The following is a 22,940-nucleotide window of genomic DNA, read 5'->3' as shown; positions in this document are numbered from 1 at the left end:
GCAAAGAAAAGGGGAAAAGACAATTATTTCATAAAACGATTGTATGCATATGAGTCTATGTGTTAAAGTTACAAAATATTTAAAAGGTCGTATGCAATAAGATTATCCTGTTGAAACATTACCACATATTACTATACCAAAATAAATAACATATATCCTCCAAGCTTTATGTTTATATTATTTAGTAAAATAACTTAAACTTTCATAATTGATTATTTCCTTCAAAATTCCCCATTCTCTTGCCTTCCATAATTATAGATTCAGCCCTAAACAACAGCTAGAAACTTGTGATAATCTGTAAATATACATGTCTTCTTAGAGAGACTTTGTTCATAACTTTGCCATAAATAATAAAATGGCTCTTTTTACTTTATGCCGTTTTCGTTAAAAAAAAATCAGCATCTAAACAGAAAAACAAAGGCTGTTCCACATTGAGACAATATCAGATTTAGCAATTGTATCTACTTTCAAAAAGCAAAGACATTTCTAAATTATAGTGGAAAATACTACTCAGGCCAAATCCAGATAGGACTAAATAAAGTAGATGGTGGAATTATCAGGTTTAAGGCCTCAAAATTTGGAATTTTTTCATTTTAGCCATTTACAGCATAAAACTTTGGAAGGTAAGTGTTAATCATCTATTTTGCTGTGGATCCCATGGAGGCAGCATTAAACTAGCACTTCTCTTTGCATCCTAGTGTGGAATTATTATCAAGCATACATTTCTCTTTATTTTAAAATCCTATCTTTTTATCGGCTTCTGTTTTCAAACATTTACCAGTAAAACAAAATGAAACACTTAATACCATCAATAATATGGATAAATTGTACTAAATCAGGTTTCATTAATGTAATCTGAAGACAGTGTCACTTGAGACAGTGTACCAATGTATTTACTACAGTATGCTCTTGTGTAAAATAACTGATCGAATTGTTAGCCAAGTAATTAATGAAAAAAATTACATTTGCCTTGATGACTGAGATCAGCATTTAGAATTTTTCTTTGGCTGGGAAAATCCAGGAATTTTGTTTTTTTCACATTGCTTTTGAATATAGACTCAGAATTACTAAAATTATATTTTGCTATAGTATTTTTATATTCATTTAATTTAAAAAAATTATTTTGAATCATTCAAAATAGTTTACTTACCTTAAGTACATCAGTACTTTTGAGATTTAGAAGACAGTTTTTTTTAATTAGTTCATCTGATTTTAATATTAAAACCAGAAAGTATTATATTTACCGGATACAAGATTAATGATGAAAGTAAGCTAATTATGTGATTGAGAAAAACCATCATTTGTTATCTGTGAAATAATACATCACTTGGTAAATAAATTGTTTGATAGGATTAGTGAGTCTTCTTTATGAAATAAAGGTCAGTATTAAACTTAAGAGAAGGGCATGAAAATTAGGAATATCCAACAAGAAATTCCATCCAGGAAGGAAAGTGCTACAAGATACCCATTTAGCAAAAGAAGTAATTTCAGAAAAACAGGAAGTAATATAAAAATAAAAGCAATTATCCAGAAAGATCAAATTAAATGCCTAAATTTAATTTAGCCTCAGTTATTACATATTTAAACAAATAATTTAGATCTTAATTATCTGTACATTAGAAAGGGCATTCAGTTAACCAAAAATTCCCCCTTTTCTGTCTAAAAGTTTGTGTGATTCATTTTTGCAATATTTCTTTGGTTTTACTGCTGTTATGACTGCTGGACATATAAACAATTCCTGTGCTCTCTAGGGAGCATTCCTAATACAAGAAACCTTGAAATATACTAAAATATTAATTACATGGGTCAAGAAATACCTACCTCTGTAATCATATTTGACAAAATGTGAACTTTTGAAAGGTGTTCCATATCAATTACACTTTTTCATTCTTCACTTAGGATAAAGATCTGTAACAACCAGGACATATTCTTATTATCTCATTTATTTCTTTTCTTTTCTTTTTTTTTGAGACGGAGTCTTGCTCTGTCGCCAGGCTGGAGTGTAGTGGAGCCATCTCGGCTCACTGTAACCCCCGCCTCCCGGGTTCACGCAATTCTCCTGCCTCAACCTCCTGAGTAACTGGGACTACAGGCACGCACCACAGCGTCCAGCAAATTTTTGTATTTTTGGTAGAGACGGGGTTTCATCATGTTGGCCAGGATGGTCTTGATCTCTTGACCTCGTGATCCGCCTGCCTCGGCTTCCCAAAGGCCAAGGATTACAGGCATCAGCCACCTCGCCTGGCCTATATTATTTATTTCTTATACAAATCCTCTAAGGTATTTCAGCCAAGTCCAAGTCCAAAGCCAAAACTCAAACCTGGCTTCAATGATTTTAAATCTAGTTGTCTTTCCAGGGTTCCCTAATGGCTTCTGTGTTTTGTTTGTTTGTTTGTTTGTTTGTTTTCCAGAAAGACCCAGTGAGCTCTCTAGAAAATTTAGAGGAAAAAAAGTTTCCTGGAGAGGCTTCTATACCAAGCCCTAAACCCAAGCTTCATGCAAGAGATCTCAAAAAGGAACTAATCACGTAAGTAGTGCCCAATGCCATGCCCTCTAAGATTCTGGAATGAAGATTCAAGTTCATGACTTAGAGTTACAATATCCTGGCTTATACAGTTGAAGTTAGGGTGATTTCTACCGGTCAGCAGTTAAACGCATCTAACCTGAGCTAAGAGGGTGTACGTGATCTTATGCTAACAGAATTAAAAGCCTGTCAATTAAAAAACAAAATAAGATAACACAATTAGAAATGCTTCTTAACCTGATAACCATTTACCTCCAGATCTAAGGGTTGGCTTCGGGGACTCTACTAACCTTCTAACACTTGATGCAAATTGTTATTTGGGCAAGGGAGTTATTGGTTTTCATCACATTTTCAAAGGGGTTCTGAGGCCCAGAAGAGGTTAAAGAGCAGGGTACCCGAAGGCAGTAAGTACGAGTTATGTACTAGCGGGTGAATGAGTGAATCAAATGCAGGAAACTTTCCCATGTGTAAGTGATTAAATATTAATCAAGTCTACTCATATATAAATCTATTTAAAGCTGCCAGTTAGTGAGAGTTTACAGCAAGGAGTAACGCGTCCACTTAGGAATCAGGACTGTACCCTCTCTTCTGTATCCCTCATCAAAAAATATGTTTAAACTTTTCCAAAAAAAAACTGTAAAAACCTCTCCTGACCCAGCTTCCACCTGGACTCTCTGTCTCCCCTTCCTTTTCCAGCTGAACGTATCAAGAAAGTTGTTGCTACTGTGTGATGCAGTTTCCCTCCTGAATCTTTCCCAGACCGATCTCCAGGGACCTCCCTTCCCTCGGCATCCCCTTCCCCTGTCAGAATCTTGGTCCTGGAGCCTCCTGTTCCTACTTGACAGGCAGCAGGATGCCACAGAGCTGATCTCCCTCCTCCACAATCCATTGTCTACACTTGGCCTCTAGGATGCCTCACCTCTGGACTCTTCCCTCATCTCACTGCTAGCCCTTCTAGACTCATGTGTAGCCCTCTAAAGAGCGGGGTGCCTCTGAGCTCCATCCTGGGACCCTTCCTTCCTGCTATCTGCACTTACTCCTGCTGTGGACTCCTTGGCTGCCACCCCGCTGTGACCTCCAGATGCCCACCCACCACCCCACAGGGGCAGTGAGTGCTCCCATCCCCCAGCCTCACACTCTGGGCTTCTTGCTTCCCCTAAGCTCTCTAGGAATTAGGCAGGGCCTTAGGGTTGCTGTTCCCTCTGCCCAGAATGCTGTCCCCAAGGCTTCTGCAGGGCCCACATCCTCTCCTCCCTCAGCGCAGCTCTTCTCTCAAACATCACTTATGTGAGAGGCCTTCAGGCTACTGTGCTTCCCCACCCTCAGCCCTGATGCTCCCATTCCCAGATCTTTTCTTCACTTCCCTCCACTCTCTATTTTCTGCCTCCTTTCCCAAGAACAAAGCCTCAGAGGGCACAAAGTGGGGACGGGGGGTCTTCTCTCCTCCGTCTTTGCTCTCTACCTTGTCCGCATCATTGATGCATAATATTTATTATGCAACCTCTTATTTCCCCTTATTTCCCTTCTGTAACTTGTCCACACCATTGGTGCATAATATGCACTGTGCTGCCTCTTATTTCCCCACCTACATGGACAGTGACTTGGGAGCAGGGAATACATTTCAAATGCTGGTGCCAAGAACAGGGCCTTGCACATAGTAGGTGTTCAGTAAAAATTATTCCGAGTCCATCATCAGTTTGCCCTATTGGTATGTGAGCGACTTTAAAATAAGCTTAGACTTTGCATTCTCAAAGGATTTTGTAGGCAAACATTACTGGCTGAAATAGCATTCTCCCTTGTAAACTTGATGTCCACCTGAGGCTTGGTGGTTGACGATACAATGGATGGCTCCAAACATGCTGGAACTTAAATCGGCTTGAACACTGTTTCAGGTTCAGTGACTTGAGACCTTAGAAGTCACTTCTAACTTCTTAGAAACTTCTTAGAAGCCACTTAGGCCAGCCAGACACCTTTTCCCACATGGACCTGCTGTTTGAAACTTTTCATCTTTGTATGTATTTTTTTCATGTGTTATTTTTAATATCTTCAAAAATGGCAAAATTTTATCCTTTGAAGGTAGATTGTTGGAAATTGCTAAAACTCATCCCAAACTAAATGTAGTGTAAATGACTGAAAATTAACCTGCAATACCATTTTGGGTCAGAAAAATGAAGCATGATTATTTTGCAAAGGGCACTTCTCCATGGTATGAGGGTAAATATAAAAGAGGAAGGATTTCAAAAAGATATTGAATGATTTTTGGAATATAATCATTCCAAAAATTCTTAAGAAATTACTCTCTCAGAGGCCTCTTAGTTCATCCATTTTATCTATCTATCTATCTATCTATCTATCTGTCTATCTATCTATCTATTTATTTCGAGATGGGGTCCCGCTCTGTCACCCAGGCTGGAGTTCAGTGGTGCGTTCTCGGCTCACTGCAAGCTCCACCTCCCAGTTCAATCTCCCACCTCAACCTCCCAGGCAGCTGGGATTACAGGCGCCCACCACCACACCCGGCTAATTTTTGTATTTTTAGTAGAGACAGGGTTTCGCCATGTTGGCCAGGCTGGTCTCAAACTCCTGACCTCAGGTGATCCACCCGCCTCAGCCTCCCAAAGTGCTGGAATTACAGGCGTGAGCCACCACGCCCAGTCTAATTCATGCATATTAGACAGGGTGAGTGCTTTGATGGATATCACTTATTTGCATGTGTCTAAGTTGGTATATTTGTCTTGTAAAAGTCATACTACATTCCATGTCACCCTGTCCTTATTATATTTTGCTTTGTGTTTCTAACAGTACGTTGTTTGCATACCAAAAACTTTGTTTAGATTAGGACTTTTTGGATGTCACTAATTATCTTAGAATTTCCTTACGGTTTCAGTGCCACTTACTGAGAAAACTAGCTAGTTTCTTTCTTCCAGTTTTTGTATTTTCATCTGAAAACCTTCCCAAAATATATCACCCAACTAATATTGGCACGTCATTATGTAAAATTTTTCACTGTAGATTCGGAATTTAGTCTAGCTATCAAAATTCCAAACTGCAACTTTCCCCTGTATAATGTTGTCTCCAGTTCTTTATTTCTTGACCTTTTAATACCACCAAACTTAAAAATAAATTATCAGCTAATTGAATGCATATTTCATTATCATATTTTATAGGTAATTGATAGCTGATGTTTAAAAACCTCTGGCACTTCTTGGCTTCTCCTGGCAATATTAATGGGAGTAATTTAAAAATATAAAATAGGCTGGGCGTGGTGGCTCATGCCTGTAATCTCAGCACTTTGGGAGGCCGAAGCAGGCAGATCACCTGAGGTCAGGAGTTCGAAACCAGCCTGACCAAAATGGTGAAACCCCGTCTCTACTAAGAACACAAAAATTAGTCAGGCATGGTGGTACACGCCTGTAATCTAAGCTATTTGGGAGGCTGAGGCAGGAGAATCGCTTGAGCCCAGGAGGCGAAGTTTGCAGTGAGCCGAGGTCACGCCACTGTACTCCAGCCTGAGCAACAAAGCGAGATTCTGTCTCAAAAAAAAATAAAAATAAAAAATTTTATATATATACGTATATATATACGTATATATATACGTATATATATACGTATATATATACGTATATATATACGTATATATATATAACGCAATGCTGTTTGTAACACTAAATGGCAATGTATTTCTAAAGTGGGAATTCCCAGGCAATTGAAACACCTCTCACTCTGAATACTCCAGTTGTATAATGTTCAGAAAAGATTTTTTTACATTTAGTGAGTGAATGGCACTTGCAAGATAACTCAGCCGAAATGTTAATAACTGGTTTTTGTCTTTACTTTTTAACATATATTTCTAGCTTTTATAGTTTTTTTTCTGATATCTTATCCAGGAAAAGGGATGGGGAAAGGAGATAGATGACTTAGCTTGGATCGACCCTGAAAATCAAACATTCCTTTGAAAGATGGGAATGCTCTAACTCTTATAGTTTCTTCAGATACCTGAAAATGATTGGAAAGTGGATCACAGGAAGAAAAATACTTAGAAAGTGATAACTCAGAAAATATAGGAATAGCGTTAGTTTATCCCAAAATGTCCCTTCAAAAGGCTAAAACATGTATTCTGTATATCTGGATAAGTCCTCGCTTTAGGCAGGATGTCAAAAAAAGATCAGATGCGTGACTGGTGTAGTTGATGTTCCCCTCTGATAATTGACACCACCGCAAATAACACTGAGTAGGCTGGGGTCCACCTGCTTATTACAAATGAGTGACTTTCAAACACCATCAGAGGAAACTAAATGACTGAGAACCCAAGGAATCTACTAATTGTGGAAGAAAACTGCTAAGGATAACTAACTACCTTCTTACACGATTGTTATTATTTTAGAGATGGGGTCTCACTTTGTCACCAAGGCTGGACTGCAGTAGCACAATCATAGCTCACTGCAGGCTCGAACTCCTAGGCTCAAGCAATCCTCCTGCCTCAGTTTCCTGAGTAGCTGATTACATTATTTTTACAACACACATAAGGTGGACAGGACATGACCAGGTTCAGAGATAAAATGAAATGCAGGGGCACACATCTTAATGGAGTGAGATTCTTGGCAGATGGCCTGAGAGCCTATTCTTAGGCTAATGGTGAATTAGCAATTGTCTTCGCTGGCTTCAAGCTTTGGATGAAATTGTTTGAATGCTTTACAGACTAAACTTCTTTCCTGCTTCATACTGTCAGCAACTTTCCCACCTAAAATATCAGTTTACATTTTAGTCAAAGATTTTCAGTGGTTTCTAAAATGTTTATAAAGTTACTAGGTTGCCTTGCTCTTAAAAACTCACAAAAATTTCTTTCTGGAATATGTCATATAATGGGTGCTGGTGTTCCTAAGATCTGCTATCATAGCAAAGCATGGGTTTCTAATATTTATTTTTTATAACATATGTAATTTTCTTTTTCTTTTTCTTTCTTTTTTTTTTTTTTTTGAGACAGAGTTTTACTCTTGTTGCCCAGGCTGGAGTGCAATGGTGCAATCTCGGCTCACCACAATGTCCACCTGCTGAGTTCAGCGGATTCTCCTGCCTCAGCCTCCGAGTAGCTGGGATTACAGGCATGCACCACCATGCCTGGCTAATTTTGTATTTTTAGAAGAGATGGGGTTTCTCCATGTTGGTCAGGCTGGTCTCGAACTCCGAACCTCAGGTGATCCACCTGCCTTGGCCTCCCAAGTGCTGGGATTACAGGCGTGAGCCACCATGCCCGGCAACATATACATTTTTCAAATGAATTAAAACATCTTTGATTGCTAACTGACAACATCACTAGGACATCACTTTCCCACATCAATGGAATCAAATAATCGAATGTGATGTTGAAACAGGTACCTAAGGAAGTAACTCATCATGCTATGATTTTTAGTTTTCTTTCAGGTAGTCCACTGGTTCTTATATAATATAAATCCTTGATACACTAGCTTCTGCATGTCCTATACTGTGTTAACTTATCTTGCACACAGAAGCTACCTCCTCTGTAATCTAATGGGCAGAGGAAATGAACCTGGGAAATGCGCTTGACTCTAATGATGTATTTTCTATTGACTCAGCTGTCCAACACCAGGATGTGATGGAAGTGGCCACGTGACAGGAAACTATGCATCTCATCGCAGGTACCCAATGACCTCATGTGCAGTCAGATTTTCATGGTCTTGTTCTATTTTAAATACTTATTCTCACCCTTTCTATCCATGTATTATCTGAAGCAGGAAATGGAGAGTGAGTTGGTTGGGTTTCTGGTTTATTTTCTTTTTCAGAAATAAAATTATGTGATATAAAAATCATGATTCTTGGTCAAAATGGTTTTCTGATCCTGTAGTCCAGGTTATAAGTGAAAAGTTGAGCTCATGTCAGGCTTCGGTTCTGTGTGGCTTGAGGACTCATGTGGAATGAGGAATAAATACAACAGTGACTCAAATCGACCATTTGCCCGAGGAAAAGTAATACCCTCAATCCTGGGCAAATAACAAATTGAAGCATTTGAGAGATTAAACAGTGCAAAGGAGTTGCTTTAATCTTTCTACTCACCATCTCCATTGATGGGATTTGTCTTCCCTTTGGAAAAGCACCATCACCTGGCTGTGCAGCAGGAATGGACTCTGTGTGGGGGTGATCATTGCATCCCTGAGCTTTAGAGTTGGGGGGTCTCATTGGGCTAAAGTCATTCATTTGATAAACAGAAAAATCTGAGTCTATGAGAAATAGTTGAAGTGCCACCAGCCCAGACTGGCGAGAAGAGCAAAGCCAGATTCAAAGCCAGTTATTTTTTTTTTCCCAATCCCCAGTCACCAATAATTTAACGTATGTTCACGACTCAGGATGCCATTTGACTCAGATATGTATATGTCAGTGTTGTGTTGTGTTTTTTTCCTCATCCCTCTCTAGTGTTTCTGGATGTCCTTTAGCAGATAAGACTCTAAAATCCCTCATGGCTGCCAACTCTCAGGAGCTTAAGTAAGTTCGGGAAGCGTGGCCGGCTTGCCCTTCATCCACACGGTAGGACCCTCTCGTTCAGTGCCCATTCATTGCCCAAGTGATCAGCAACAAGCAGTATGTCCTGCCTGCCGGGATCACAGCAAAGGCACTTTCTCACTAAAGCGCTGGGATGACCGAAACAAAATCACTGTAATTTAATTTAGTTAATTTGCTTGCTTCCGGGTCTTTGTATTTTATAATAATTTTTAAAAAAGTGATGTAATAGTTAACACAATACTTTTTTCTGTAAATTTCACAATCTATGTATTAAATCAAACCTGTGAAGGAGTCTCAAACATACCTGCCATTTAATTTTAAAGAAATTGCATAATCCTTAACCTGCTGGGTATTTTGATTCGTACAACTGCCTTTCACTCTTGGGTGCCAAAAACAGTTTGGGCTCATTCCTGCCTCACCTACAAGATCTCAAAGTCACATGTATATTAACTTTTACTTTGTGATTTCATTTTTCCTGCTGATCTTCTTTTAATACAAAGTTCTCAGTTGTTTATTTTCGTATCTTATTATATTACGTATAGAACAATAAACATTTATAGTCTACCTTTTAGTCCTTAAAAATATGATAGGGCATAAATTTTAAAAGATAAAGAAATAGGATTAAACAAAACTAATTACATCTTTTTACAAATAATAAAGCTTTAGAAAAAATGAGTATTACTACATCTACTGGTAAAACAATATGCGTAGACAGCAGCATCAGCGTTTGGTGTCTAAAACACATGTAACATTTCATGTATTATATTTTCTTAGTATTTTGTTAGTCTTTCACTTTTTTAGGCTGTTTAAAATTTTTTTATCTAAAAATTTTAAAAACTAAGTTTATGAAAGAAGATGTGATAATGGACAGATGAAAATTTGGAATCTTAGTACCAAAAGTAGTAAAATAAACTGTGAAATATGCTTTTCTCATTTTCTTTCTTTTTTTCTTTTTTCTTTTTTTTCTTTCTTTCTTTTTTTTTTTTTTTTTTTTTTTTCCGAGATGGAGTTTCGGTCTTGTTGCCCAGGTGCCCAGGCTGGAGTGCAACGGCACAGTCTCGACTCACTGCAACCTCCGCCTCCCAGGTTCAAGCGATTGCCTGTCTCAGCCTCCTGAGTAGCTGGGATTACAGGCATGCACCACCATGCCCGAGTGCTTTTTGTATTTTTAGTAGAGACACGGTTTCACCATGTTGGGCAGGCTGGTCTCAAACTCCTGACCCCAGGTGATCTGCCCACCTCGGCCTCCTAAAGTGCTGGGATTATGTGAGCCACCGTGCCTGGCCACTTTTCTCATTTTCAGTGTAAAGTGCACTTTACTTTGTCAGTGTGGATTTTAGAAGTCATTTTATTGACTGGCATTTTTCTAGACTAAAATATAAGTAGTAAGTAGAGACTAATAATTAACAGACTGAAAAGTGAGATGTACCAAAACATCTTACTAAATTGCTCTAAACTTCCACATTGCCACATCTTAATTATAGCTATTGGGTCTCTTAAATATTTTCTCTAAAACTTGCTTCTAGAAAAATGTTGGTAATACACTGAAAACATGTAAATTGAGAGATCCTATAGGAATACTCATTATTTAATATTTTATACAGCTATCTAATAAGTAATGTCTTTGGTTTTTTCCATAGATACGTTTTTTCCATACAAGAAAATTTCTTCCATGCAAGAAAAATCAAAGAGACATTTCATTGACCTCTTGTTTAGATATTCATGGGGAATGCCCCAAAACGGTTACTCAGCACAGATATTTCCAATCAACATGCTATAAAACCACTTTTTTACTAAAAAATGTTAATAGAAAAAGACCAGCATGTAAAACTTTCTTATAATGGAAGATACATATTATGTTTGTAAATGATTGATAAAAGACTCAGTGCAGGTTGCTCTGGTTAGCCAGAAGAGATGCGTGCTCATTTTATATTACATTTGAAAAAAGAAAAAAAAAAGGCATTTGTTCCCTATTTTCTGACTCAGGCTTGAATATAAATGCATTCTGTGAAAGTTCAGGGGAATGGAATGTAAGGAAAGGGATAGTAAACACATTTTTCTTTGGATTATTGTTTTTCTCAAATGGAAATTTGATCTGAACCACAGTGTGCATTCAGAAAAGCAAGTATTTTGTGATGGCCTCTAGTTTTTGTTTGTATTGGGGATTTTCTAAAAAGACAGCAAAAAGGTAAAAGTCTGTGTAAAATTTTATATTTAAGAATATTTTGAAACCTATTCCTAATCAGCATTCCTAGTAGAAATTGGATTCCCTGTCATCTTTCACTTTTCTCATTCCAAATTTAATGGTTGATTGTTGGTGTAGTTATTGATGGATTTTCCCCCAAAGACTGTTTAACTTGGGCCATGAAGCAGGACAGACCAGGTGCAAATTATTGAGGTTCTTTGATAATCCCATAAATGTTCCAAGTCTCTGCAGTTCACGTGTATCACTGTTGTTCATCTGAAATCAATGGATTATCATAGTCGCACAGCATATCAGAGAAAATAAATTATTCATAAAAATCATTTGGAGGCGGGGCACAGTGGCTTACGCCTGTAATCCCAGCGCTTTGGGAGGCCGAGACGGGCAGATCACCTGAGGTCAGGAGTTTGAGATCAGCCTGGCCAACATGGTGAAACCCTGTCTCTACTGAAAATACAAAAATTAGCTGGGCATGGAGGCATGTGCCTATAATCCCAGCTACTCGGGGGGCTGAGGCAGGAGAATCACTTGAACCTGGGAGTTGGAGGTTGCAGTAAGCCAAGATCGCAGCATTGCACTCCAGCCTGGCCACAGAGCGAGACTCTGTCTCAATAATAACAATAATAATAATAATTTGGAAAACTTTTCTTTTTACATAAAAGGTAAGAACTTTGCATGATGTAGACAGAAGCCCAGCAATAAGTTGTGGACTGATTTTCAAATCCCTTCTATATGAGGTTAAAAAAAAAAGAATGTACAATAAATAACAACTAATCCATTGTCACTCAGTAGTCATATATCCTTAAAAAATATTTAAATTGATTATTAACCAAAAGATAATTATATTTAAGCAAAAACAGTCTCACACAAAAAGCAGCTCATTATTTTTAGTTACATTTGGCTGTGTGACCCCGCCTCCCTCCACGTGAACTACAGAGACTTGGAACATTAATGTGATTACTGAAGAACCTAAATAACTTGAGTGTGACCCCCACTCCCCCAACTACAACCTCTCAGCCCATGCTCTCTTCCTGTACCTTCCAGGTGTCCAACCCCAGGCTGCGATGGCTCGGGGCACGTGACTGGAAACTATGCTTCCCACAGAAGGTAGGATTGATCTTATTTCTGAGATGTGGAAATGAGCTTGTCAGCAGCAGTCAGAGAGATCACATAATTTTGCTTTGTTCTTTGTCGGGTCCCTATTTCAGCTTGTCCGGATGCCCTCGTGCAAGGAAAGGTGGTGTCAAAATGACCCCTACCAAGGAAGAAAAAGAAGACCCTGAACTGAAGTAAGTGCAACAGTTGAGACATGGGGGTCAGCTGTCTCTTGTTGGTAAAATGGGAGGGAACTTGGTTGGGATGCAATTGAACACGGATTGAGTTTCAGGGAAGGTGTACCCCATTAAATATAAGCAAGATTCAAACTATTTGGTGGTTTAAGAAAAGTTTCCAATTTATAGCTACATTTCCACAGCTCTTCGATAATGCAAAAGATTGTTTTAAAAAGTAACAGTTTCATACATTTCTCAATTGTTTTAAAGGAAAGTAGTATTGTGGAAGTACTATACAATGATAAATATGGCAGCATTTTCCCCCGAAACTTTACTTTTGCTTAAGGTGAAATTATATCTAAATTGAATTCCTTCCTCTAAGAAAGGTCATGGATGATATATGCAGATATAAAGTTGTTTTCTCAACAACAGTTCTAAATGCAATATTTAAACATTTAGAAACTCAAATTCCAATTCTATGAGTAATGTGCTATGCAGCGTCTGTTAAGGCAGTTAACATGTTATACCTTTGGTCTTCGGAAGCAACATAACATAGTCCTTATGTGGTTGGCTCTAGACCTAAAAAGTGTGGGCATGAACTTGGCTCCACTTCTTATAAAATGGGCGGCAAGTTACCTGAGCTCTCTAAGCTTCATTATTCCTCATCTACAAAATGGGATAATAATACTCTCTACCCAGTAGATTGTAGTGAATATTAAGTGAGATAATGCATGAAAATCGCGTAGCTCCGAGCCTGTTTATGCAATGCGGTTTTGCTAGTTATGGTGGCATATTTTATTAAAACTCTATAATTGCATGGTTTGTTCTCTGGAGAGCATAGGACTATCATTGCCTTCTTCCTGGCTGGTAATGTCTCTGCTTTCTCTCTAGATGTCCTGTGATAGGGTGTGATGGCCAAGGTCACATATCAGGTAAATACACATCACACCGCACAGCTTCTGGCTGTCCTCTGGCTGCCAAGAGACAGAAGGAGAATCCTCTCAACGGAGCCTCCCTCTCCTGGAAACTGAACAAGCAAGAGCTACCACATTGTCCCTTGCCAGGCTGCAATGGGCTGGGCCATGTAAATAATGTTTTTGTCACCCACCGAAGGTAACATGAGCTTTCTGTCTTTTTGTTGTAGTGTTGTGATCGGTTGTCGCCTAGGCTGCCTTGGGGAGAGGGTTGTGAACAACCCCCTAAAGGTTGTTCACTGTAGCAGTTGAGATGTCATAACATGAAGTCTTTCTGTATAGATATTGGATGAGCATGAAGAATGAAAAATGTTATTTTCTCTATTTCTTAAAATTACTACACAGTTTTCAAGTGCTCTAGAAAATGTACAGTTAGTTTTATTTGTATTCTAAAATGTTGCTTAGGCTGCTATTTCTTAATGGTTCAGTCATTTAATGGTTTACTTCAGTTCCAAGTGGTGATATCTGTTCTATTATGTTATGTAATTGCAAACTTTTACTTTACATATTTATAGCATTCCCTCTGTCTTACGGACTGGCTCAATTTGGGGGCAAAATTGTAGTTATTTTGCTACTGGGAGGATGTGACTCATCCGCAGCAGCCAGAAAGAAAATGACACAGTGACTGCAAAGTGTGCAGCAGGATACAGGAGATCTAGAAACCCTTTTATAGTTTCCCAGTGACTGAATTCCTTTACCACCGAGTGTCATGCATTCAATCAAGCCGTTTCTTGGGCAACAGTGATCTTTGTCCAGCTTTGTGGTTCACATTCCACCTAAAGGAAAAGATTAGAAGCTTCCCTACATATTTCTCCCAACAGTGGGGTCCTGTCTTGTCTTTTGGGCCACTGTACATGATGCTGGTTTAAAATCCAATGAAGCTTTAGGAAACCGTTGATGTTTTGTATATGAGTAGTGTAAACATTGAGCAAAATTGGGGCTTTTTGAGATTTTGCTCAGTTCTAAAGATATATACGGATGATATCAGAAAATAAAGCCTTCCAGGAATTGCTTGTTTAAAGATATTTAAATATTCAGTAAAACCTGTTTATGGAGAAAACTTGACTTTTTCCAGTGGTTTATTTTTTGATGGTTTTCAAATGTAGACCTATGTCCACAATAGCACACATTATTTTATTCTGAATTTGAATTATTATTTCATATTCAGGAACTTCAGTCACAAATCAAGTGTGCCTAATGGCACATTTACTGTACAATAGCTTGAATTCCTTGTAATGACCTCAGTAATATCCATGTTGATACTGCTAATGAAATATTAATGCTGTACCATGGTGAGCACATCCCTCAGTTAGCAGTAATGAAGTTATCTTTAAAAATTGTGAAGAAGTTTTAAATGATGATGCCAAGGCTTGGTGAGGATGTGGAGCAACAGATACTCCCATACTCTGTAGGTAGCAGAGCAACTGGTAGTGCCACTTTAAGAAGCAAATTATCTTTAAAGAGTCAAGTTGAAAACAACAGATGCCCCAGCACACACTCAGACTTATGCCCGGAGGATCTCTGCATATGAGAACCCGGAGATCTGTCTGACCACATCTGAGCAGTGTTGCTCTACTAACTCCAAACTGGAAACAACCTTGGTGCCCACTAACAGTGGAGTGGGTAAATAAGTAGTGCTTATTGATGGTGGTACATGCCTGTGGTCCCAGCTACTCAGGAGGCTGAGGCAGGACGATTGCTTGAGCCTGGGAGTTTGAGGCTGCAGTGAGCTGTGATTGCTCCACTGCGCTCAAGCCTGGTGACAGAACAAGACTCCATCTCTAAAAATAGAATATTCTTTTAACTGCAAATACACATCATAGGTTCCTGTTTACATATTATGTATTTCATAATAAGAAAAAGAAAATTCTGATTTCAAAAATATAGGCTGCAATATTAATGCCAAGGTACTATTTTCTTTCCTTCCTTCCTTTCTTTCTTTCTTTCTTTCTTTCTTTCTTTCTTTCTTTCTTTCTTTCTTTCTTTCTCTCTCTTTCTTTCTTTCTTTTTTGAAACAGAGTCTCACTCTGTCGCCCATGCTGGAGTGCAGTGGGCTTGACCTCGGCTCACTGCAACCTCTGCCTCCCCAGTTCAAATGATTCTTCTGCCTCAGCCTCCTGAGTGGCTGGGACTGCAGGTGCATGCCACCACACCAGGCTAATTTTTGTATTTTTAGTAGAGACAGGGTTTTGCCATGTTGGTCAGGCTGGTCTCGAACTCCTGACCTCAGGTGATCTGCCCACCTTGGCCTCCTAAAGTGCTGGAATTACAGGCATGAGCCACCGCACCCAGCCTCCAAGTTATTATTTTCTAGGAGATGGGAAGCAGTGAAGAATTTAGACAAAGGTAATTCAGATTTCAGCATTCTTGACTCGAAAGTTCTCTTGCAATTTAAAATATTTAAGAAATTGGATTTAATTTGGGGTATCCTCTTTAAGGTGGAATACTCTTTCTTTTCTATGTGTAGAATTTAATGGAATTGAATTTCTCTTGTGATTTCAAATACTTAAGAGACTGTATTTAATGTGGGGTATTCTCTTTAAGGTGGAATGCTCTCTCTTTTCTGTGTGTGGAATTTCTTTTTTTTTTTTTTTTTTTTTGATGGAGTCTCACTCTGTCACCCAGGCTGGAGTGCAGTGGTGTGATCTCAGCTCACTGCAACCTCCGCCTCCCAGGTTCAAGCGATTCTTCTGCCTCAGCCTCCCAAGTAGCTGGTACCACTATACCCAGCTAATTTGTTGTATTTTTGGTAGAGACAGGGTTTCACCATGTTGGTCAGGCTGTTCTCAAACTCCTGAACTCAAATGATCTGCCTGCCTCAGCCTCCCAAAGTGCTGAGATTACAGGTATGAGCCACCGTGCCCAGCCTATGTGTAGAATTTAATGCAATAATATGGCAAAACGCCTCGCTTATGCCTGGCATGCAGTAGGGGTTCAACACAGATGATCTCCTTTCTTGTTTGTAAAGATAATATTAAGCCTATATGTATATATGCAGGATGACTTACATGACTTGGAATATAACTCACAACTGGCTTTTATATGTTACGTATTTTGAATCTGAAATCTCTGAGATTGTTCATATTCTTTCCCATCACTTGTTACCTAGTAATAGCTGACATGTATTCAGGGTTCTTGCCCACAGACAGCACCCTTATAAGTAACTTGTACGGTTTATTCCTTTAAACCTTTGCAAAACCCTGTGAGCTATAGGTATTATAATTATCCTCAGTTGACAGAAGATGAAACAAGCACAGGAAAGTTATGGAATTGCTTTGAATACAGGTTGGCACGTGAGAGCCAGTGTCATCCCACTTCCCCTAAGGTTTAATGATGGGTCCTCACCATGGGCCAGGCACCAAGCTGAGGTGTCACAGGCATTAGTGCATAGACTTTTCTCAACCAAAGTGGGAATCATTACAAAACACACTTTGTAGGACGTTTAAGAACAATTTGACCCACACACTATATCCATATTATATTTATATAATAACTACCTTCAAACCTTGCTTTAAATCTCTATGTGACAAAATTTTCCCTTTGAAAAAAATAGCAATCTGAGAAGACAAGTGATATATTAAAACACACACACAATTATGGATGTTTGTAGCTTTAAAATCAGAAGTCCAGTGATTGACAGAACTCATTTAGTGCTATGCCATATCCTTGTGATTTTATTGAAACGTAGTAATAATATATTGTAAGCAATTATGTTCATGACATACATTGTATCACCTGCCATTTTGCTTTAAGAAGGCAGATGAAGATATAATTTAAAATTGCAGCTGGGCACCGTGGATCACGCCTGTAATCCCAGCACTTTGGGAGGCCAAGGCGGGCAGATCACTTGCTGTCAGGAGTTCGAGTCCAGCCTGGCCAATATGGTGAAACCCTGTCTCTACTAAAAATACAAAAATTAGCCAGGTGTGGTGGTGTGCACCTATAATCCCAGCTACTTGGGAGGCTGAGGCAGGAGAATTTCTTGAGCCCAGGAGGTGGAGGTTGCAGTGAGCCAAATTGTGCCAGCGCACTTCAGCCTGGGTGGCTTGGTGAGACCCTGCCTCAAAAAAAAAAAAAAAAAAATCCCTTAATATGTCATAATAGAATGGTAATTTTGGTCAAAACCATATAAGGCATGTTTTTTTCTGCCTTTCCAGTATGGAGCCAAATGTCTCAGCCTCTTAAAATCTGCCTTCAAAAGGAAAAAGGACTTTTAAAATATTTTTCCTGCCCTTTTTTTTTTTTAATTTAAGATTCATTTTACATCCTGGAAGATATTAAATCTCTACATTGGAAGACACAAAATCAAGTGGCATTTTGGAAGCAAAGCCTCTCTTTCATAACTATATTCTTTGCTTCTAAGTCATGTAATTATGGATGGACGCTTCATTAACTTTTCCACAATACTGTGTCACCCTGAAAGTTCTCTGGCATGTTGTCTGCACAGAGTAGATCCTTTAAGGGTGAGGATCAGAGAAGTTCTAATGAGGTATTAATATCCATTATGTTACAAATGGACTTACTGAAGGTCACCTTTAAATATCCAGTTTACCAAATAAATATTCATGATTATTTTCTCAGAATACAATACGTGACATAAAACAAGACAGACATGCAAACTCCCCATAAAACAGATAATGAAACTTTTATAGGCCACAGTTGACAGTGAGAAGCTTCTGAAAATAGAAGACACAGTTTCCAAGTTGAGTTTGTGCTTTTCATTATTTTCTTTTTCTGTGTAGAAAAATCTATAGCTTATCAAATTAGGCAAACTGCATAACCTTTTCTATATATGTAATAGTATATGTCTATTATTTTCTATATTTCATAGACTCTTAGTGTAGAATAATTAGTATTCTTGAAAAAATACAGTAATTAAGCACACATTTATTAAGGGCTTTTCTTCAGAAATATTTTCTTTCACTCTGCCAAATGTCCCAAGCTTCAGAGTGAAATGATTTCTTTACAGATGAGTTGTAACTAACTTTCTGCAGAAAAAAAGACTTTAAATGACTGATTATGATCATCACTATTTTGATCTAAAAATTGTTTCTACAAAAACACAGCAAGATTGCAAAAGAATTAATGGCTGGATAGAATAACAAAATTATCTGATCATAAACGTTGAAAAACAAGTTTTCTTCAATGTTGTCATTTATCATGCTGGTGCAATTTAAATAAAACAGATGACATTAAGGGAAAGAAACCCTGCTGAAGAGTGCCACTACTAAATGGAAGGGTTATAAATACCACTGCAATGTAATAGACTGCCTCTGCAGTGATTGCATCTGAATACACTTGTGGCAGCTCCTCTTATTCTCCTTCCAGGGTAGAGATTTTTTTAATGAAAAATGTTGTAAAAGTTAGAGAAAAAAATTAAAAACATTCCCATAACCAAACTGAATTTGCCATGGGGGCGTGGGGTAGGGCTTTATTTTGACTTGTATTAATTTGAGTCATTCTATAAAGGTCAAGGGACACTTGATATAAAGGCAGGAAGAACTAGATTCTGCTTTATTACTCATGGAATTTTGACTAATTGGGAACAATTCTTATTCATAATATATATGTACAATTTCACATTTACAGAAAATAAAGTAACCACTACTAAACAAAAGAACTTACTTGAATGGAGATGAATAGCAATTTAACAAAATAAATTAAATAATAATTGTGTATCGGCAGTAACTATTTGTACCTTGATTTAAGGAAAGAAAGCAAAACATTTTACATTATTTGAGGGCCTTTGGCCTTTGCTTTAATGGGTATGTATTCATTACTCTCTACAAAGAGACTGTGGGTTATAATGTAATTAATCGGCAGCAAAAACACAAATAGTAGGTTGTGAATAAAACATTTTAATTTATATAAGAAATCATATACATTTCATACATTAGTACAATTTCTATTTTCACAGCTTATCTGGATGTCCTCTCAATGCACAAGTTATCAAAAAGGGCAAGGTTTCTGAAGAACTCATGACCATCAAGCTCAAAGCAACTGGGGGTAAGAGCACAGGGCTGGCTGTCACCACCTCCTGCAGGGTGTAGACCCTGGCTCCCCAAAGCATTCCGTGTGTCAAAGTATTCTCTAGGTGGGAAGCATAATTTTAATGTACAAGAAGAAAGGTTTCCTCAGATTTGAACTAAAATTATAACTTTGTTTAAAAACCAATTTTTTGATGTCTTCCTTATTTTTAAATAAGGAGTGATCTCCAACAGAGAAAGTCAGGCAGTGGGGTATGATGGATTAAGATATACTTGTGGTTGGCAGGGCATGCTGGCTCACGCCTGTAATCCCAGCACTTTGGGAGGCCAAGGATAGAGGATTGCTTGAGGTCAGGAGTTTGTGACCAGCCTGGGCAACATAGCCAGACCCCATCTCTAAAAAAAAAATATTAGCCCAGTGTGGTGGGGCACACCTGTAGTCCCAGTTACTCTGGAAGCTGAGATAGGAGGATTGTAGAGACCAGGAGCCCAGGATCGAGGCTGTTGTAGTGAGATATGATAGGGCCACTGCACTCCAGCCTGGACAACTGTGAGAGACCCTATCTCTAAACAAAACAACAACAACAAAGATACACTAGTGGAAGTTGTGTCCTTCGGTCTCTCTCACGTGTGCGTGTTCTCTTTCTCTCTCGTGTGTGTGTACGTGTGTGTGTGTGTGTGTACGTGTGCGTTTTTCTGGTATAAATCTGCTATAAAATTTCAGGAAGCAGTTTCTGGCATCTGTATGTGAATCCTTCAATTGTGTTCTTCTGTGCTCAACATGATATTTTTATAGAGATTCTGGAAGGTTTGGACTTAGCATCCAGATCTTTACCTACATCTACATTTCCCTAGATATTTCCTTAGTGTCAATCCCCTCTCCAAGTTCAGAGACACAGTTTCTGAGTTCTCTGTTTGGATCCTCCAATTTTCCTTTGATTCTTGAATGCATTTTCTTGAGATTTCTAATGAGCATTATCTGGGGCCTGTGTTGTTTTCCATCAAAGATCGTTCCAAAGCATTTGAGAAACAATGACAGAGCAATTATTTTGCTCTGGAGACTTTATTTGATGGCATCTTTGGCACATGACTAGAATTGAGCTGGGGACTTTCACTGTTGCTACTTTCCCTGAAAGCATTGCTCAGTCTTTTTAATTTGTGTGTGTGATTTTTAAAAAGAAGACATGCAGTATCCAAGGGAGGGAAAGCACTCGAGCTTCCTACTGTTTCCTTCCGAAGCCTTCATCTGCTTTATTTAAAGCGATCCTTGTGGGGGATGCTCTCCCTCCGTGGGTCCTCACCACTAAGCGCCAAAGGAGGGGAGTGTACATGCAGAGGAGAAATAAAGCCCTGGCTGCTGGGGACAGGCCTGCCTCTTCCAGTCTTTCCAGCATTCACATGCTCAGTAAAAGAGCTTTTCACTAGATGTTCTGACTGCTCCTTGGAAATACTGCCCATTCCCTAAATACCTCTCAGTGCATATGCAGTGAAATTGGGACAATTTAATGTGTATTTATTTATCTCCTTATTTCAAATAGTATTTAAAGGATAAGGACTGCAAAGCTACATGAAATTTTTCTAAAATGCTGGTTAAAAATTTAATTCAGCCAGAAGCAGTGGCTCACATCTGTAATCCCAGCACTTTGGGAGGCCGAGGCCGGCAGATCACGAGATCAGGAGATCAAGACCATACTGGCCAACATGGTGAAACCCCATCTCTACTAAAAATACAAAAAAATTAGCCAGTGTGGTGGTGCACACCTGTAGTCCGAGCTACTCAGGAGGCTGAGGGAGGGAATTGCTTGAACCCTGGAGGCAGAGGTTGCAGTGAGCCAAAAAAGCACCACTGCACTCCAGCCTGGGCAACAGAGTGAGACTCTATCTCAAAAAAGAAAATTAATTCAAAAATGAGACAAAGGAAAGTCGAAGATAAGAATGCAAGATGGAGCAAGCCTGAGGACACTAAGACGTGTGCGAAGAGTCATTTCTTGCTGGGTAAATAAGGATTGCAAATTTGACTTTCCTTTTAGAAGCCAACACAAAAGAAAGCTATAATCGCCGTGTGAATCACGTGGTAGTAAGTAAACTCAGAGCAAAACTCCTTCTGGAACCCAGTGCATGAAGAAAATATTTCTTATGAGTTCTCATTATGAGAACACCACTACCATCCATACTGTAAACAGAATATAAATTACAAGGCCACTCCTAAGAAAGATAAAAACAGAACAGTCATCTGGCATTACATCAAATTATGATAGAGCTTTGCAGGGGGCCAGCAGCAGGTGGTCTGTCTGAACCCACAATAGACTTGCACAGAGACCCAGGAGCAGCAGGGCTGAGCACATACACTTCAAAGGGTCCCTATATGTCTAGCATCTTCAGCTGAGCTTTCAAAGAATATAGAGCAGCAGCGAGCTGGGTTGAACCCATTGACAAGTGTCAGGGTGCAGTCATTCTATGTGGACAGGTGACTAACTGGAAAAGTACACGTTTTACAATCCAAGAAAGTAGAGGCTGATGCTCTGTAAAGCTTAAGAACCTACAATGACTTTGCATGAGAAAAAGCCCACCTGAATTCAGGTCAGAAGGACCTAAAGTGGTTTGGGGGTCTGCTCTAACAATGCTGTGTTTCATGATCCCTTACCTTAAAGTGTGGCCACAATAATTGTTCTCTGGATGATCTTTAAAGTAGATGTAAACCAACACACCTTCAGACATTAAAAATGTTAAATCAAATTGCAATGAAATACAAAGTGCATATGGCTTTACCTTTAGCATACTATGTTAATTTAAACTAGGTACAAATCATTCATGTAATTAGCTGAATTAGATAATATTTTAGGGGAATATTATGTACAAACCATTTCAAACATGGAAGGTCTATATCAAAAAATGTGTACATTAATTTTAGAGTAATTGATCTTTAGTTCTCCATCCTTGCCATAATTAAATTGCCACATTAATTTTTAAAGACCTTTACTACTCCTTGATAATAAAATTAGGCCATCTGTATAAGAAAGAATGCCAGTCCTTCTGTGCTTTGTAGAAACAAGCAGAAGTTATGATAATTGATCTATGTATATGGTCTTGCATTTCGGAGCCCCTTCTAGCTCTTCTCATGTGACAAAATAGTGTGTCCTAAATATAGTTATATATAATTTATTTCTAGATATTAAATCTCCTCGCTCCTTTAGTAACTAAATAGCCAAATTTACATTAACTCATTTTCCCCTAAATAAAAAAAAAAGTACAATTTTGGTACGTAAACTCAATTTAAAAATAAAAGTTCGGCCGGGCACGGTGGCTCATGCCTTAATCCCAGAACTCTGGGAGGCCGAGAAGGGTGGATCACGAGGTCAGAAGTTCAAGACTAGCCTGGCCAACATGTTGAAACCCCATCTCTAATAAAAATACAAAAAAAAGCATTAGCTGAGTGTGGTGGCAGGCTCCTGTAATCCCAGCTAC

At 38.6% G+C, this 22,940-nt stretch overlaps 1 protein-coding gene across 7 annotated transcripts in view; it reads left to right on the top strand.

Annotated features, from left to right (window-relative positions):
- Window positions 1-22,940, top strand: part of ST18 (ST18 C2H2C-type zinc finger transcription factor) — a 303,405-nt gene that overhangs the window by 268,691 nt on the left and 11,774 nt on the right. For all 7 annotated transcript variants that reach the window (XM_009455375.5, XM_009455376.5, XM_054656729.2 and 4 more), the window contains 7 exons: window positions 2,412-2,527; window positions 8,119-8,181; window positions 8,954-9,022; window positions 12,288-12,350; window positions 12,452-12,532; window positions 13,406-13,627; window positions 19,406-19,494. In XM_009455375.5, the coding sequence (XP_009453650.2) occupies window positions 2,412-2,527; window positions 8,119-8,181; window positions 8,954-9,022; window positions 12,288-12,350; window positions 12,452-12,532; window positions 13,406-13,627; window positions 19,406-19,494 (703 nt within the window). The remainder of the gene's footprint in view (window positions 1-2,411; window positions 2,528-8,118; window positions 8,182-8,953; window positions 9,023-12,287; window positions 12,351-12,451; window positions 12,533-13,405; window positions 13,628-19,405; window positions 19,495-22,940) is intronic.

This window comes from Pan troglodytes, chromosome 7 (assembly GCF_028858775.2).
Source record: "Pan troglodytes isolate AG18354 chromosome 7, NHGRI_mPanTro3-v2.0_pri, whole genome shotgun sequence".
Lineage (NCBI taxonomy): Eukaryota > Metazoa > Chordata > Mammalia > Primates > Hominidae > Pan > Pan troglodytes.
The sequence above is the reverse complement of the archived record's forward strand: the minus strand, read 5'-3'. Positions and strand labels throughout refer to the sequence as shown.